The sequence below is a fragment of the Cimex lectularius genome, unplaced genomic scaffold, assembly GCF_000648675.2.
Source record: "Cimex lectularius strain Harlan isolate CLEC.00 unplaced genomic scaffold, Clec_2.1 scaffold50, whole genome shotgun sequence".
NCBI classification, from domain to species: Eukaryota; Metazoa; Arthropoda; class Insecta; order Hemiptera; family Cimicidae; genus Cimex; species Cimex lectularius.
In genome coordinates this window covers 1894508-1914130 of record NW_019392716.1, presented here as the reverse complement: position 1 = coordinate 1914130, position 19623 = coordinate 1894508, and the positions used below count along the sequence as shown (strand labels likewise).

The 19623-nt window shown below is 31.6% G+C and overlaps 2 protein-coding genes and 1 long non-coding RNA gene across 6 annotated transcripts; 1 reads left to right on the top strand and 2 right to left on the bottom strand.

Annotated features, from left to right (window-relative positions):
• Positions 1-212: 212 nt before the first annotated feature.
• LOC106664168 lies at positions 213-3710 on the bottom strand. Its single transcript, XM_014389623.1, has 5 exons — positions 3600-3710; positions 1721-1811; positions 1533-1656; positions 1270-1471; positions 213-1137 (listed from the first exon to the last, which is right to left on the bottom strand). Exons 1-5 carry the CDS (start codon positions 3708-3710, stop codon positions 841-843), a joined length of 825 nt encoding a protein of 274 aa, XP_014245109.1. The 3' UTR covers positions 213-840.
• Positions 3711-7747: 4037 nt separating this feature from the next.
• LOC106664378 (SPRY domain-containing SOCS box protein 3) lies at positions 7748-12169 on the top strand. Its single transcript, XM_014390056.2, has 6 exons — positions 7748-8049; positions 10490-10680; positions 10854-10956; positions 11022-11147; positions 11228-11443; positions 11536-12169. Exons 1-6 carry the CDS (start codon positions 7920-7922, stop codon positions 11667-11669), a joined length of 900 nt encoding a protein of 299 aa, XP_014245542.1. The 5' UTR covers positions 7748-7919; the 3' UTR covers positions 11670-12169.
• Positions 12170-14344: 2175 nt separating this feature from the next.
• On the bottom strand, positions 14345-18017 carry LOC106664386. 4 transcript variants are annotated; one of them, XR_002910210.1, is made up of 8 exons: positions 17430-18017; positions 17098-17352; positions 16898-17034; positions 16694-16799; positions 16537-16630; positions 16363-16459; positions 15944-16286; positions 14345-15880 (listed from the first exon to the last, which is right to left on the bottom strand). It is a non-coding gene; the product is annotated as an uncharacterized LOC106664386 (long non-coding RNA). The 4 variants fall into 4 exon arrangements; XR_002910211.1 differs by having other exon boundaries at positions 14347-14440; positions 16207-16286; positions 17430-18013; XR_002910209.1 differs by having other exon boundaries at positions 14345-16286; positions 17430-18012.
• Between the last annotated feature and the right edge of the window lie 1606 nt (positions 18018-19623).

Sequence of the window (19623 nt, the reverse complement as noted above, 5' to 3'; positions counted from 1 at the left end):
ATAAAAACTTTACATACATATGCACAATACTTTAAAAAAATTAAAACTTTCAATATAACGTATTTTTCAATTTTTACCTGTGATATAGTGAATATATCAGACAGCCTTTGTCCCTTGAAGATATGATATATTGGGATATACATTAACTGCATTTTTTAATCTGTAGGATGTAAAATACGTTGGGTTTGTAACTTAAATAAAAAATACCATGGTTGATATTAAAACTGTTTATTCATGGGTCACACTAAAAAAATGTTTTGTTAAGGAATACAACTATTGCGCCAGGAGTGAGGAAATAGGCTAATCGCAAATCAAATAGTTAATTATTAACGAGGAACACATTTTTACAAAGAATCGACGTTTTATTTCAGTTTTTTGACAAATGAAAGTCTTGTTTTAAAGTATCTACAGGAATCGCAATTCATCAGTCTTATTGCTTTATTTTTCACTTATTGAATAATAAAATTTTAAGTGGAAAGACTAATTATTTTCTATAGAATAGTTTGTGAGCTTAATATAAAGAATAAACATACGGTATGTGCCTTTTACAAAAGCCACACCTAGTCAATGCTTGAAGTACAAAAAAATGGAAGAATTTATTTGGTATTCATTTTCTCACTAAATGACAAAATGGAGAATTTGTCAAAATTGAATAAATTTCGACTCGATCACCATTTCAAAACTTTTGATTAAGTTGATAAATATAATGTAACTACATTAACAGTAAATTATAAATAAGAATGATAAAATTATACAGTTCATAAAAAAATTATAAAATGTAAAAATTGTTGAGGGGAAAAAAGTCGCAGTTGTGTGCTGGGTGAGAAAGAATGCGTTTGGCTATTTGGGAAATATACTGAAATAGGATGGAGGCGGAGTCGAATTGACCGCTATGTGGTACGGAGGCGGTGGGGCTTCAGGTGTCTGTACACTGGGAGTCGCCGGCTCCGGTTCGGCCGCCCTGCTTTCCAACCGGCCGATTGGAGTCAATGCAGGCTGGTCCCGACGCTTTGTCAACGCTGTCCAAGTCCATGTCGACAAGAGGTAGACAATCGGCGTGACTACATAGAGGAAAGCCATGCCAACGTTGCAGAGCACAAGAAAAAGCATAATTTTCTCAACGCCATCTTTCTGGATCTGTCAAAACTCTTTATAATCATTTTTTTGAATATTGAACTCATTTTAATATTGAAATAAATCAATTTGAAACAATATCAAAATATATTGCTTTCTTATTCTTTAAACATACATTTTTTTTTTTTACTTTACCTTTGTTTTTATTAAGAAAATCACTGTGTCTGTGAATAGAACTAACATAAGGTATTTAAGTAAAGGACTTCTGTACTTCCGAGGACTTGTGTACTCTGTATTGTTCTGTGGCTGTTGGGTTGGCGTTTCATCAGGTGTCTCAAGATAAACAGAACAGTCGACCTCAAGTCTGGTTGGAGATCTTATACGCTCATGATTGAAGCTATACATAAAAAAAATTTAATTAGCGTTAAAAAGTATTTTCATGTAGAATGACAGCTTACTTGTACGCCTGCGGTGTGGGGCTTTCGGGGATGACGAGCTCGACCGTCTGAAAGGTCTGGACCCCGGCAGTTCCAGACCCTCCAGTAGCCTTACCTGCTCCCCCCCACCGTCTACCGCTTCCACCTGAAACCGTGAATAAACTGTTTATTATATTACAGTCTATAGGGAAAATAAAAAAAGAAGTTACAGTAAAGTATTGTGGTCGGTTGTTTGTAATGGTGATATGTGGTCCCACGGAGACCACTCCAGGTTGCGATCCAAATTTTGCTTTTTATAAACTAACACTCTGAAAAGAAAATCAAATTAGACAATTTTTAATTGAAGTTTTCCCAAGGATGTGACCTCTTAATGAACTCGAAAGAAATGAATCAGTTTTCATTTAATAAAGTAATTATATAAATTACATCATTTTTAGAAGAAAGCTTAACAAAAAACGTGAAAATGGTACATTTTAATAGTGACTTTCTAACACATTTTCTAGGAACATAAGGGCAGAAGTTGGAAAATATAAATCTGCAAGACAAAATTAAAATTTTATCATTCATCAGTATACTTTGGGTTAATTATCTTGTTATAAATAAAATTTAATTGATTTTTTCAGAGAAATAAATAGTGAACTGCTTTTTTTTAAAACTGTTTGCTATTTATTTGTCTGAATCTGTGAATCAAATAAAAGACACTGAAAAAACAAACCATAAAAGCAAGAGGAATAGCATTTTATAACAATTTTTTTCCATGTATCAATGAAAAAAAATAAAAGTGATAAAAATATTTATGAAATATCAGTATTATAAAATCTTCTCTTTACATTTGTTTTGATTGTCTGGACTTAGCTTTTATTTTCCATAAAGAGATGATATTAATTACATTATATTCAAATGACTGATTTGTTCGTCTAATTTTTAGTTTTTATTTTGCAGTTATAACAACACTATATGCAGATTAAAAAAAATAAATAAACATTCATTTCTTTTATACTCATTAGGCATTTTATGTAGGTTTTTAAATTTATCCATTAACAAATAAAATGTTTATGTATTTTTTTTTAAATATAAGTTCAATTTATTATACAGGCAAGATTTGCAGCCATAACCTTTGAATAAATATCTGATATTCAAACACTTGAGCTACCAAGACTTTAATCAGCCTGTGATGGAATTTTTTTATTTTGAAAAAGTATGCATAATAGAAGACCAAACTGACGGTAAACCTAGGCAAGTATGCTACAGTTTTCCAGTCTGAAATCAAAGCGATAGAACAATGTGCCAGAGAAATAAAAAGGCTAGGAATACATTCCCGGAAGATTGTTGGACTCCTGGCGGGGCACTGCCACTTAAGAAAGCACATGCATTGGATATGAGTACAGACAGAAGAAACATTGTGCAGATACTGCCAGGAAGAGGAGGAGACCGCATAATGAATTTTATGTTTCTGCAAAGGTCTACGTAGGTGCAGGTTCTTGCAACTAGGACAAGAAAAACCACAAGCAAGATCCTACACCAAGGAACTGCTGGCAAAGCTGTGGAGGCTGGTTAATAACCTGAGGCTGGCCAGTGAGTTATAATTAACAGAGGAGCACAATAGATCTATTTAGGTTGAGATGCAGTAGGCCTTGTGACCACCTCTCTTACCCCTATCCCCTATGTATCATAAATTGAAGGTTGATGTATTGCATATATTAATTATTTATTTATTTCTTCTCTGAAAGTAGCGAGTGTAGGGTAGGCCAGAATTATCAGACAGAACTAAACAACAATATATTGTATAATTGTCACATTGGGTATTTATTGTTGTTGTTATCTAAGTACCTAGACAAATAGGTCTAGAGGGTGACAAAACCTCTGAACTTTACCGCCGCGATCTCACCCTCTGTCACTAAAAATGCAATAAAAGCCACGATTAAAATAAATTGGAAGCTTCAGTGGGCCGCATTGACCAAGAAGCTCTCATGTAACAAGGGCACTGATGATAACCCCCAAGTGCCCTCAGAAGATCAACTCGTAGAAGAGGGATCATCCTCAACTGATTAAGAGTAGGCCATGCGAGGTTGGCAGACATTCGCTTACTTTTGGGCCAAAGCCTGCATATGTATCCGCATGTAGAGAAAGGTTGCTTGATGTGTCCCACTTAATAAAAGAGTGCCATTCATTAGCTCCATATAGAGAGCACATAGGCATGCTACCCGATATGAGAATTATGCTTGAGCACAGCAATTTGTTCTAATTTTTGGAGGAAACAGTTGTTTCATTTCCTCGGGTTGTTTTATTGTGTGTAATACTGATAGCTTTGTGTCTCTAGTGTGTTGAGAGTGAATGTTGGTTGTTTGAATTGGTGTGAATGTGAAGGGTGAATATTGAGTACCCCATTGACCCTCAATTATGCTAGTTGTATAATATATGAAGAGGGTGTAGAAGGAATATCGAATACCACCACCCTAATTGAGTGAATGGTATGTAAATGGGAAAGAATGTATTTAAGAGTGAGTGAGAATGACTTTGGATTTAGGAAATGATCGCATTGGCGCTGAAATGACCTAGTAGTTAAAAGCACCCAGAGCCCAACGTCGAACCGAGGTCTGACTCCAGTCTGCCACATCCGGGGTTGGGCGTACCATCTGACTCTGGGATGTCAAAACACGAAGCAGATGATTGTCAATGCATGTGGTGATAAATTATAAGGTATGTGTACAGACATGTATGTTTATGTCATAAGTTATGGTGAACCCATGTAATTTTGACGAATTTTTACTTATATAATTGCAAAAAATCGTACTTTTAAAATGATTTAATAAAGAAAATTATGGCAAGGATGATTATATGACACAATGTCAACTGTACAAAATAAAGACTGACACCTAGCTTCGTTCGTAATATTTTTATTTCAAATATTTCTACAATAAAAAAAAAAATCTGTGGCAAGTGTGATATGAAAGCAGTATACAACTTTGTGGAGGAATATTGTCAGCAGAATATAACATATATATAACAGAGTATAAAAAAGAAGAATACAAGAGAAAATCAAATACAGTTATCTGGTAATTATTCGAATGTGAAGCTATTCCTAATGAAGATATTGCCTAGGATATCAAGAAAACAATTGCATCAATTCCAGTCAATGACCTATACAGCTTAAGAGAATTGAGTCAGTTGAACTGAAAGGAACTAAATACAATAAGCCAGAATGCTGCATTGCTTGGGGAATACAAATACTCCCACTTCCTAGTAAACATTTCTACATTCAACATTCATTGTATATCCTTGTCATCATCATCTTCATCGTCGTAGTTATCGTCAATATGACAACATTAGACGAAGTGAATTATTTTATTAGGCCATTCATTTTGAAGGGAAAACTCAATAATTTAGATTCAATGCCTTGGGATTTATTGGCATCCTGTGCCATATTCATGTAGTCTATACTAAAATTATGCTAAAACTAAAAATAAAACTTAAAAAACACAAATCAAAATTTAAAAAAAGGGACGTAACGGTTAAGGGATTGACACGGCGCCCATCACTGTAAGGAAAAGGTCCCGGGTTCGAATACACCAGCTTTGCGAACCCGACATACTTACAAATGGGTTTTTTATTTTCAAAAACACCGGCACTCCGAGGGTTGATATGATCTCTGCTACATAAACAATAATCCATTATATTTCGTGGTCCGATTGACCAAATAACTCCTTCAATTAATTAATCTTAAGGCATTAGTTGAAATGAAAGTCAGTGTCACAAGCGGGATTCGAACCCACGACCTTCGACGTAGACCTACGCCGCTACTCAACCACTTGAGCTCAAGTAGAGTAGCGGCGTATTTAGCCGAGGGTCGTTGGTTCGAATCCCGCTCGTGACACTAACTTTTTCATTTCAACCATTGCCTTACATAAAGATTAATTAATTGAAATAAACAATAATTTAACTCAATTAACCCAGAATTGAATAAAGAAGGACAACAAATATGAAAAGATGAGAAGACCTAACTTGAAACATCTTAGTCTGACCCGTACTGTGTTCAAAAGTTCAAAACCTTTTTATTTTAAGCATAAAATTGTAAAACTCATTGAATCTATAAATAATATTTATGGAAGTGTACAGTTGTTCAAGAACGTGGTGACGTGTGATTTAAGTTTTGAGGATTAAAGTTTTTGAAATTCGAAGGTAGGCGAAGCAAGTACATGGTCAAGGAGTAAGTCGAAGCAAGACTTTCATCATCATGGCTTCTTAAAATTTACCGAAGTGTTTATGGTTATTACGTTTCATTTTTGTATTTAATAATTTTATGATTTTCGATTTTCATCCGAGAAAACTCTCCCTAACATCGGACAGTCATTGGGAAACATCAACGGCCGGTACTTAACATATTTGGTCAACAGTTCTAACAAACGTGGGCTGTTGATGGACCTGCGTTGAGCGTGTATCTCTTATTGATCCAGACTGTTTAAAAAGAAAACTAAATAGTTTTTTATTTTATTTAAAAATTAAATTAATAAAGTTTTGAGATTAAAAAAACGGACTTTGCGTTAGAACTTTTATACGCTAAATTGGCTTGTTTAAAAAAAATGATTTGTCCAAACTGTACACGGGGGAAATGGCGATTCAGTTGATGAAAAAAAAACGCATAAAAACTTTAACATTCGTTAATAAAGTTCAAGTTTACTGTTATGGATAGTTTGATATACTTTTCACAATTTTTTGTTTGTGTATAATTGTCTTAACTTTGAAGAATTATTTTCGATGAAAACAAATTTGAAGATTAACATTTGTAACATTATATATAAATTTAGCTAGCAAAATATAAAATTTAAAAAAAAGCAAAATTTTTCAAAGTAATTATGATCAGCGAGTGTTGCTAGTGTTTCTATTTAAAGTTACTTTATTGCTTTATTTTAATATTAATGGAAAAAAAATTCTATTTTCAACTTGTTTGACTAGATATTTACATTTGATTAATTTATCATTTTTAAAGGAAAATAAAAGCGAAATATTGATGATGTAATGAATTTGTAGTATTTGAAAGAATTACTGTTTAGGTAAATACAAAAAGCTCTTTTAGTTTCAGCAGATTTTTTTTATTTATGGAAGAGGCCATTCGCTCACCTTATGAGCATCATCAGCTTTCTTTTCAAACTCGTTTTTGTCTTATTTTTCTGTTTTATTTTAAAGAAGGCTGATGATGTTCACAAATGAGTGAAAGTCCTCGATAAAGAAAATCTGTTGGAACTAAAAGAGCTTTTTGTATTTATCTAAATAATATGTAATGAGGTTCCATGGCAGAGAGGTGCAAATTTTAAAAGAAATTTTGAAAAAAAAATTCTTTAGTAGTTATCTTAGTTATTTTATTAGTTTTTAATTTTATTTATGCATAGAAGGTTCAGTGAAAAATTAGTGACACGACCGAGACAGTAATTTTTTCATCTCTAACTTTTTTGCATAAAATAATAAAACTTTAATTGTAACTCTTAAAAAAAATGAAGTTTTATGAATTTGTTTATTGAATTGGCCGGCGTGTGAGGATTAACGGATGAGGATACCCACTCGTGAATTAAACGCCCTCCGGCTCCCGAGGCTCAGAGCGACCCAGGGCTCGCGACGGTTTTCCAACTCGTCGCCGTCCGACGACAAAGACGACACTGCACTAAAAAAAAGGACGCGACGCCAACGTCTAGCATAAGCCGACTGGGTTTCTGTTTTGGTGCAAGCATAACAGCCGTGTACATGCGCCGTCGTCCGACGAATCCGACTTATTGATCAGACAGGAATTTCACTCAAAAAATATCTTTTCTAAATTTTTTATTACTACTTAACGCAGATCTCGCGCTTTTTACAAATTTAATTATGATAAATCTAATGGAGTTTTGTTTTTTGTAAGAGAATTGTGTTAAAATTGGTGAATATGCTTGCTTTAAAAACAGGATCGATAAAAACAAGCAGAGTAGAAAGAAGGAATATCATATATACTGATTTTCCTAGTATAAATCCTGATACTTTCCCACTCAATTTTTGTTTGTTTTTTTAATAATAAAAATTGAACTTTTCAGTTATTTTATTTTTATTATATATATATATATATATATATATATATATATATATATTTTTTTTTTTTTAAAGTAGCTTTCGTTAATGGAATTAAAGAATGGTACAATGATAAGTTTGATTTTTTGAATGTAGGCGGCTGTTCTCTGGTGGGAGGATGGGAAAGTTCTGGAACCTTTGCATATAAATAATAATCAACACAGCTGACTCATATTTGTTTTCCTTCATAAGGTTATAAGTTAAGTTTGTTGTTGAGGTTCGCAGGATAGTTTTCGTTCTTCTTTAAAAGGGAGATCGAGCTCGAGTCTGACGACGGAGAACTTTTCAAAAGTCGAAATTTCACCCGAAAAGACAATGGCAACTGTCGAAAGGCAGATAACGTTCGTAGAAGACAAAAAAGAGATCTGCACGGACGACTTCTGCGTTTGCCGATTTTCTTCTATAATCGACTATATGTGCGACAAGTACTGCGAGGAGTGCAACGGTGAGTCGAGGATTTCCAGCATTTCGGATTGTAGGAGATTTTTTGAGGTGGGAAAATATTCAGGCCGCCGAAAGGTATTTCATTCATAAATCGATATTTCACGGTCTCGGGTGATGAAATGAAAAACAAAAATTTTAATAAATAATATGTTTTATCCGATCGTTACTGGATCGTAGGTACGGCCAGTTTTTTGCAGATTTACAATAAAAATATGGCCATTTTTACAATCTGGATCCAGTTCATTCCAGAAAATGAATGCAAACCGCAGGGAAATCAATTAAATTCGCAAAGAGTGCCAAATGGCCACCTTTTTTTTACGATTAACTACGTCCCGGTAATGTTTAAACAGTTGAATTCGAAAAGCTTCTCTATTTCAATTGAAAGTACTGGAAGCACCAAGTTAATAAATTATGTAGTAATTATATAAACAGCTCAAAAATGAATAGGGGTAATTTGCAATTTATTCTTATTCTCTTAATTTTAATTAAATTAACTGATATATTGTTACTTGCATAAAACAAAATAGAAAATACAAACCAAAAACAAACAACCTCATTTTTAATTACGAATTTGCTTAGGAATAGTAAACATGAAGATTACTCATTTTATAAACAAACACCGTTTATAGTATTTTCCCCTTTTAATCCAGGCCGTGTTCTCTCTGACCATGGAAAGACATCATCTTACCAGAAATTAGCAATATTATTGTGAGAATGAGTGATCGAGGTCACAGGCGAGTAGATATCGCAGAGGCAGTTGGTGTTTCTCAGAGTGTGATCTCCCGGGCTTTAGCCTGATTCCAAGATACTGGAAGTGCCAGTAGGAGGCCTGGTAATGGTTCTCATGGATCTCAGCACTTTACGATGCTAAGGGAGGACAGAAATATTGTCATTGCCGCAAGACGGAACCCTTTCCACAGTGCCTGCCAGATCCTAAATGAAGTATAAAATGTTTTGGCAAGGCCTTTATCAACACAAACAATTCGTAATCGTTTGTGGGAAGTTGGTCACTCATTGTGTACCCCTTTGATATGGCCTGCAGCCACAGCTCACCTCCAGCAACTCAGGAGAATATGGTGCAGCGAACATCAACTGGAATGCTGTTATATTTACTGATGAGTCATGTTTCTGTCTGTATAGTGACAGTAGGTGTCAAAGGGTCAGAGAACAGGGGATGCTACAATGCCCCAGTTAATGCACCCTTCAGTTCAGTTTGTAGGAGGTAGTGTAATGATCTGGGCTTGGATTTACACTGGAGGACGAACTGAATTCCATATTGCTGACCACAGACCATTATGTCCAAGAAATTATCAACGAATACATCCTTCAAACCAGGGATCTCATTGGCAAGGATTTTTATTGGGGCAGCGGTAGCCGAGTGGCTAAGGCGTGATACTTGGCTTTTAGATCCCGTAGTCGCAACAATACCCACTATTGCCTCTGGACTTTTTTCTGACACCTAAGGGGACCGGTGGCCGCAATTGAAAGAAATTGACATGGCACTCATCAATGGAAGGGGCGGGATCAGATCTCAGCGACCCTGAATTTGGTCTCAACCCTCTTCAAAAATGAGTTTCTTCAATGGAAGAACATCGACGCACTGGGAGCTCAAATTCACACTTGTGTTGTGAGCCCCCAAAAATGAAGCCAGGGATAAATTACAATAAGCTGTACAGCTGCAGTGCTCAGGAGGGAATTCCTCCAGTTCCTGGTATCCATTGTAAAAAAAGAACAAGAAAAAACCCCCAGGGATTTTCGATTTCTGAGTGATAATGCCAGACCTCATAGAGGCAGAGTTGTTCATCAATGTTTAGAAAACCTGGAAACTTCCGCATCTGCCCCTTCTCCCATTGTCTCCATTATTCCATTGCGTTGCTGCAATGGCTTTTCGATCACTTTCCGCAGCCAGTTGACCTGCGTGAGTGCAGCGTTGCAATATTTATGGAGTGAAATACTTTAGGTGCACTACTTTTAGCTAACAGAAAACATTATACACGGTATTAATTGCTTAAAAAAATTATTGTGTCCAATAAACAAAATTGTGAAATTAAACCTTTTATTTTATTTTTAAAAATCTTTTAATTAAATTTTTCTTCAGTAAAAAAAAAATTGCTTATAAATTTTAATTTATAATAAAATAAAAATGCTAGGAAAAGTAAATACTACAAAATTGGTAATATCAATGTTCATTTTTGAACAGGTTTATATGTTCTCTCTCTAATAATTATGCTCTAAGCATTACAGATGGCCGGAGGATAAAATTTATTTAGTTTAATCTCTTCCAGTTTGGTGAAGAAAACAATTTTACATCCGAAAAACAATAGCATGGGGTCATCATCTTCTGTATTCCGAGTGTTAAAAAAGTGTTATAAAACAAACAAACATAAAAATAACACGAATCCTATGTTTTCATTGTTATAATTTTCTTTTGTGTTTTGCAGAGCATGAATGGGCATGGGATGATCAGGGGTTGTCACCGGCTACTCTGCTGAGCCACCACAATCGTGAGGTGAGGTTCCATCCTGGCTACAGTTCCGGTACTGCTGCAGTCCGCGGTGATTTGCCATTGCAGAAAGGCAATATCTATTATTGGGAGATTAAAATGTTGACTTCACTTTATGGAACAGATGTGGTAAGATATAGTTTCTTCTAGTTCTATTTTCTTGATTTGTATTTTAAGAGGTTAAATTTATTTGGCATAAAAGTCACCTTATATAAAAGGTTGACAAGATTGGGGAAAAAAATTCCTTAATTTTGTTTATTGTCATTTCTTGTAATGTTTCTTATACTGGTCTTCAAACGTAGATGGTAGGAGTCGGCACAAAAGCAGCTGAATTGCAGAAGTCCGCATACCAGTTCTGCAGTCTGTTAGGATCTGATAAAGAATCCTGGGGATTCTCTTATACTGGTATACACATTAATTCATTTTGTAAATTTCAAGAGAATTTTTTCATCGTGAATTCTTTTTCTCAGGTCGCCTCCAACACAATGGCAAGTTTGAGTGGTATGGACCACCCTTTGGAAAAGGGAGCATCATCGGAATTTATTTAGACATGTGGAAAGGCACTTTGGAATTTTTCCTTGACCGCAGACCTTTAGGTAAACACATTCGCATTAATAATTATTGAAAAAAATTGTGTTTTTAAAAATATATTATATTGAATTTATTATCCTTTAAGGTATTGCATTTCGATCGATGGGAAACAACATTCTTTACCCAATGGTCTGCTCCACGGCCGCACAAAGTGGTATGAGAGTCACTTTGTCAATCTCTCATCCGGTCTCGTTAAAATTGCTCGCTCTTCAAGCTCTCGACGGTGATCAAGAGACCTTGAAGCAGCTGCTTCAAGTACCGGGACTTCGAAGATATGTTTCAAACTATTGGTGGCTATTGGGTTAGACAATTTTATTTTAAAATAAACACTGCGGCCTTGTTGAATTTATCCTTTGAAACATTGATATAAACTTGTCTGTGTTTTGTAAACAGGTCGGAGGGACGAAGATTGTGGCTTGGCCGAGATAGCCGACCAAGGTAGTCGCGAGCACAGGACTTGCAAGCATCAGGAAGACGACGGTAAATGCGCCAGGCGACTCTGCGTTATGTGTGACATCATCCTGTGACTAAGAGGGAAAAATGGAGCCAGCATACCAGCACCACCAACAGCAAACCTAAGTAGTAGTCGTCCGTCATTTTTGTCGTATATATTATCATCATTGTCTTTGTCATTATATTATTCATCACGTATAATTACTGTCTCGTAGTATTTTATCTCGTCTTAGTACAGGTGCTCGTTTCTTTTGCCTCATCCTAAACACTCTCCCTAGGGAGGGTTATTGTTACTATCACTGACCTCTTCTATTTGGGAACTGATTATTTTTGTAGATTGATTTTTTTTTTTTTTTTTTTTTTTTTTTAAGTTGTAAAATCTATCTGTTCCATGGCACTTGAAATTTTTTAAAGTTTTATTTGTCAAGTTGTTTAAACTCAGCACATACAATTGTATGAAGCCATAACTTTAAAATGTTTTCGGTTAAACAGAATAAAAATGAACTCACATTGCACAAGTACCGTCCATACTCAACGTTGTCAATTTCAAATAATATGCACAAAGAAGAGGAAAGTGATGGAAACGATATTAAAACGCGAGATTACAAATTTAAATTAAATTAACGTTTAAAAAAAAGCTGAAGAAAGATGGGCTGATGGAACGAAGAGCACGTTTCTTGGGATATTTGAGGGTATTTGAAAACAATTAAAAGCCAAATCGTACTTACCACATAGTTGCCCAGTGGTACAATTATTGGAAGGCTGTGCTTCTTGGCAAATTGATATTACCATTTGTCAAATCTATTTTTGTATTGAATTTTATTTTAGTATAGTTTTTATGTGATTTATTATGTATAAATAACAAAAACTTTTTTTAAAATGTATTTTCTTTTTTTTAACATACAACAAGAAATTGATAAAAGAGTAATAAACAAGATATAATAAAATCTAATTTTGTTTAAACATTTCATGGGTGGGTTTATTCGAATGTTATTGGGGCGACTTGGTCTAATCGGTAGGAAATGCAGAAGAAACGACCACCTATTAGTTTAGCTTTGTGTGTTTATAGGTTAAAAAAATTAGAACAAACAAACCAATCTATAACTGTATTATCTCTTGTCCATCGACTTTGTTTAAAACATGTCTATAATAATCGTCGATGTTACAAAAATAATACCAATCCAAAGGTAAATCTATACTTAAAACTTACCATACTGTTAGACTGTGTTTGATATTATTTTTTTTCTTGTGATATTTCCATAATATATTATTATAGTGTCACCACTAGTGTCAACAAATAGATTTTTATTGTTGTTTTAAAATTGTGAATTTCATTAAATTCATTGTATTATAAATTTTACGTTTTACGTTTTTATTTAACGTTAATTTACGTTGCTTTATTTTCTAACTAAGACAGCTTTCGAGCATTGGACATTTAAAAAAAACTTATTTATTTTTATCAGTCACATTCAGCATGCTTACAAAATAAATAAAAGACGAGAAATTTGTAAAAAAATGTTTCTGGATATATAAAGTATGTTTGACGTGAATTGATAAATATCTGTAAATATGTTAGTCAGTTAATTTTAGTTGTTATCTATTCTGTTTATCATCCTGAGTATTAAGTCATCCTATCCTCGGCTCAATGATGATAACAATGAAAAGCTTTATTTTACATTTTTAATGGTGTAATGTTCAAAAGTAAAAGAAGAAAAAAAGAGTACACAATCAATAATTCTATAATAGTTTTATAGTTCTTTGAGTATTGTAAGATTCATTTTTAATTTTTGTTAATTGCTTTCCCCAATGAGGAAATAAAATAGTTTTATTATATTTATATTTCTTTACAGATGATAATTACAGTGCCATAACTTAAATCATTGTATATTTTTTACTCTTCTTTTCCGGTTGTTAACTTTTTATATTTCTTGGGTTTCTTTTCAGGAACTAGACATCCATCATAGATTTAAAAAAATGAGTTTGATGTCTAGTTCCTGAGAAGAAACCCAAGAAATATTAAATCATTGTTACTCTTTGTCTTCCTTTGATGGCAAATGTTTGAGTTTAAAAAAAAATTATATTTATCTTCTTTTTTTTTTCTTTTTCTTTTCAGATTTATAAAATTTATATTAAAATTTATCAAGTGATCTACTTCCTTTTTATTGGAGTGATGCACTCATTATATTAGTTTTAGATTTCTTCATTAAAAATAACTTTTGGGTTACAAAATGCAACTATACCTATAGATCAATATAAATAAAATTGGTTGATGGAATTAGTACCTCATACCAACATGCTTAAATTGCAACTATATTCAGTCATGCTCTATATAAGAATTTTTAAATAAAACATACTGTACTGAGTGAGTGCAGTACTTCAAAAATACCAAACTACTACTATATAACTAATATTAACCATATAATAATTATTAGAGAAGTGTTAACACTTATTAAACTATTGATGTTTAAATTATAAAATTATATTTATCGTAATTTAAAAAGAATGAATGTATTAATGTTGGTCTAAGCTGAATAATCATAAATGGTATGTTGGTAAAATATATATAATAATAAATAATACTCTTATAGGTATCAAATTTTTTTCTCTTAACTTTTAACAATAACAGAAAAAATAAAACCTCAAAAATGACATCTCAGAGGTTGTAAATATAAAATGGATTTTGTATATAATTTGGTTTTGAATAAATTCAATTATGTTTAAAACTGAATAACATTTATTAATTTAACCAGAAACCTTTTATTGTTACAATTAAGACAGGGGGATACATAAATCAATTCAAAAATTCTGAAGTGTTGTGTGTACAAAACAGTGGTATAGGTAAGACCTGCAAAAATGAGAAATTGTTAGTTACGATATTAGCTATTAAAGTTCAAAAAAATAATAATTGGTGCAATCAGCATGGATAAAAATGAGAAATTTGTGTTGAAAAAATTCAATTCAGTGAAAAGATCATCATCTGAAAAAAGGACATGAAATGGTAAAATTGTTTACTTATCATTTTTTTATACTTATCATATTAAATGTTCAAATTTAAAACACAAACTTGTTCATTTCAACCAAGACCTTAGATAAAGAGTATAATTAATTGAAATAATTATTGCAATCAATTATGTCTACTAAACACATCCATATATGGATTAATATATAATTACTTAAGTAATTATTTGCTAACAGCTCCCCAAAGCTACTTCATAAGTAGCTGAGAATGGAGTCATAATTAACACAATTAGTACGACCTGCACATTAATTCGATTAAAAAGATAAAATTACATTCAACATAGCAAACCAAAGACCTTCAACACAATCACAAAGAAGGTGAAAAAAGGACATTCTTTAATTAGATGGAATACACATGAATGTGCCAAACATAAAACATTTATAAGTATGTCAAACAGTTATACACAAACGAATCTAATTTTATAGAATTAAACCTGCAAAAGAACAAAAAAAATTGAAAAACTCCCATTATCTCTATCTCCAATCGTTCATACACTGAATACTTATAATAAAAAAATAAACTTCTAACCAATTTTTTAACTTTTTTTTTTTCAATTAAAAATTTTATTTACATTCTACACTTTGAACCAATTTTCTGTACCATAGTGAACATGTTAAGAAATTACATTTTTTTTAAATTTAAGTAAAAAAAACTTATTTATAACCAACAGTACAAATAAATGATCTTTAGCACAGTCTGTGAAGATGATAAGGTAAAAATCATGATTTAGGTGGAGTACATTAAAATAAATAAAACCTACAGAAATTAACGGAATTAAAAACAAAATACAACACATTACACTGAATTTATTTTGTCAATCAAAATACAAATTTACATGTAACACTGCAGGGCAATTTTCACAGGGCAAAGAGTATAAGAAAAAAACTCGAATTTGTTGGAGTACCTTGAATGTAAAAAACCTTCACAAATTAAGAGAATTAAAGAAAATCCGTACTTGCTCGATCATTCAAATTAAAAAAATATAATAATAGTAATTTGCATTGCAAGATTACAAACCAATGATTTTTATGATAGTTTGAGAAGGATAAGATAAAAGTCAATTTTGAATTAGCTGGAGTACACTAGAATATCAAAAACCTGCATAAATAAAGGGAATATAAAACAAAATTGATCACATGGTAATGTATTTTTAAAATAAAACAATATATATTTACATTCACCATTACAAACAACTTTCTTTATGATAGTAAACGAAGAATAAGAGAAAAAGCTAAATTAGCTGTAGTACACTAGAATTTCAAAAACCTGCATAAACTAAGGAAAACAAAATTGAACACACTGGCTTACATTTATTTTTAAATGAAATACCTATTCACATTAGCAAAGGAAACTGAAGACGTTCAAGCTACTCAGCAATATGATGAAAATGAATACAATCTGGAATTAGCCGGTATACCCTCGAATATCCTATACATACGAAAATTCTGAGAATGTTAAAAAAAATTAACACACATTGGATTTTTGTATAAATAATAGGCAAAATTAAAAAAAATTCTGTTACCTTTTCCAATGATCATCTTTGTGTGGAAAAAATAAATAATTAAAAAAAATAAAAATAAATAAAATCAAACCAGATTTGAGTGGAAACCGTGTAGCTTGATAATAGGGAATGTACCCTTCGCGATCTGGATTGTATTGGATTCTCCCACACCTGCCCAATTACAAGGAATGTACAAATTTTTATATATTTCATTGTATTTTTTCATTCCATGAAAAACCATATTTACATTGAAAAGTAAGAAAATGATCTTTAACATAATCTCCAAAGATAATAAAGTAAAACTCATTCTTGAATTAGCTGGATTACTGTAGAATGTAGAAAACCTGCAGTAATTATGAGTATTATAATATTATTCTCTCTCGGAACAGTAATTTTTTTTCATCTAAAAAAAAATGTTTACATAAAACACTAAGAACAAATTTTCTATATAACTGTAAATGAAGATGATGAGAAAAAAGCTCGAATTAGCTGTAGTACAGTAGAATGTCAAAAACCTGCATAAATTAAGGGAAACAAAATTGAACGCACTGTCGTACATTTATTTTTAAATAAAATACCTATTCAAATTTTCAATGCAAACTGAAGACTTTCAAGCTACCCAGCAAGTATGATGAAAATTAACCCAATCTGGAATTAGACGGTATAGCGTCGAATTTCCTATACCTACAAATATTTTGAGATTGTTAAAAAAACATAACACAAATCATTTGATTTTTGTATAAATAGAGGTAGGCAAAATGAAAAAAAAAAAATTCTGTTACCTTTTCCAATGATCATGTTTGTGTGGAAAATATAAATAACTCAAAATAAATAAATAAATAAATAAAATGAAACCACATTTGAGAGGAAACCGTGTACCTTGATAATAGGGAATGTATCCTTCACGAATGTCAAAAACCTGCATAAATTAAGGGAAACACAATTGATCGCACTGTCGTACATTTATTTTTAAATAAAATACATATTCAAATTTGCAATACAAACTGAAGACTTTCAAGCTACCCAGCAAGTATGATGAAAATTAACCCAATCTGGAATTAGACAGTATACCGTCGAATTTCCTATACCTACAAAAATTTTGAGAATGTTAAAAAAACATTAACACACATCATTTTATTTTTGTATAAATAGAGTTAGGCAAAATGAAAAAAACCGTGTAGCTTGATAATAGGGAATGTATCCTTCACGAAGTGGATTGTATTGGATTCTCCCACACCTGCCCAATTACAAGGAATGTACAAAATTTTTATATATTTCATTGTATTTTTTCATTCCATGAAAAACCATATTTACATTGAAAAGTAAGAAAATGATCTTTACCCTAATCTCACACACATCATTGGATTTTTGTATAAATGAATCTGCATTTAGCAGAATACTGAAAAATATTATTTCCTTTTTTAATGATCATCTTTGTGATTAAATTTAAATAAAATCTGAAAAATATTCTTCCTCTTTCATTGATCATCTTTGTGATGACAATTTAAATAAAAACTGAAAAATATTCTTTCCCCTTTCAATGATCATCTTTGTGCTGAAAATTTAAATAGTTACAAAAAATAAGGTGAAATAATGTAAAACCAAATTTCTGGGTATATCATGGCAAAACAAATGTATACGTCTTGAACTGGATTATATTTAATTCTACCCATTCCTGCACAATTTGAAGGAATGTTAAAAATGCATTGTAATTTTTTATTCTATTAAAAAACATATTTACATTGAATACTCATAAAGCAATGATCTTTGACGTAGTCTTCGAGGATGATAAGGTAAAATGCAATCTTGAATTAGCTGTAGTACATTAGAATATCATAAACTGGCACAAATTGATTATTAAACTATCGTGCCCACTGCATTGTAATTTTTTTCTAATAAAACACATATTACATAAAACACTGTGAACCAATTTTCTTTATTATAGTTAATCGTTAGAAAAATTCTTGAATTTGCTGGATCACAATAGATGTACAAGTCTGCATAAATTAAGGGAATTGTTGACAAAATTGAACACATGGTAGTGAATTATTATTCCTTTTTGTTATTATAAAAAACAATATATTTACATTCAACTCTGCGCATCAATTTTCTTCAGGATAGGTTAGTGTAGATTACAAAAAAATCTTGACTTAGTTATAGTGCACTAGAATGTCTAAAACCTGCACAAATTATGGGTTACTTACACAAATACTTACCTTCTATAGTGTTGTACATTTTTTTTACTATTCAATTATACATTCAACATGGCAAACCAACACTCTTTAACATAACAACTGCGAAGATGTTTAAGTAAAACTCAATCTTGAATTTTAACCTCTTATTTTCAATACCATTGTGAAAAAATAATAAAATAAAAGAGAAACAATATCTACATTATTAATACTTAACAAATTTTTATATACACTTGATTGGAGTTGCTAACATCTGAAAATGGGTTTAAAGTAAAGAAAATGTTGATTGGAAATGATAGTACAAAAACATGCACATTGAAAAGTTCAGATCAAAGTTGTAAAGTTTGTATTTATCTTGTGTTTATTGTAATTAAAAATTTGGTCATTATGTGAAAGTTTATTATAGACATATCATTTATAGTAATCATATCTGCATAAAAAGTTTTCACATAGGGAATGAATGTCACTTATATTACTAACTTATGTTGTTTAAGTTCATAGGTGCCCAAATGAAATATTTATAACAATATTAGTATAAAATGAATGTTATCTGTACCCAATTTTCATTTAATTTAAAAAAATAATTGAATGTGATTTTAAACTCCATCCATCATCGCACACATTTTTAACAATCATATTAACACTAATATACCTATATGCAAGTGAAACATCCCCTCTATAGATAAGACATGTATGTTCATTTAATTTTAATTATAACACCTGAAAAATAGTTAATAGCTCACTGGTAAATAAAATGTCTCTTGCAATATGTAAAGTCTATACATAGATATCAATAGTTATTATTTACCTGATGTCCATTTGATTTTAATTGTTAACACTGAAAATTATTTACAAATTCATTGCTAAATAAAACGATTGCAATATTAGTATAAAAAAAGTCAATACATGGATATTAGTTGTTATTTACTGGATATTTAATTATAAATGTTTATACCTGAAAGTCCGTTTTATTTTAATTGTTAACACTGAAAATTATTTAAAAACTCATTGGTAAATAAAATGTTGATTGCAATATTATTATTAGTATAAAAAAGTCAATACATAGACATTATTTAATGTCTGTTATTTAATTGTAATTATTAAATACCTGAAAATTTTATTTAAAATTTAATGGTGTATGAAGGAAACAAATAATAAAATTATACAAATGAAAAGTCAAGCACACCGCTAAATTTCACCTTAATTTCTAAGATCTGGGTTCTACCTGCCGCTACAATTAAACAAGCAAAAATCTGTCCACATATATATTTTATGTTAATTGATAATACTCACAAGTAATTCAAAAGCTCATTGAC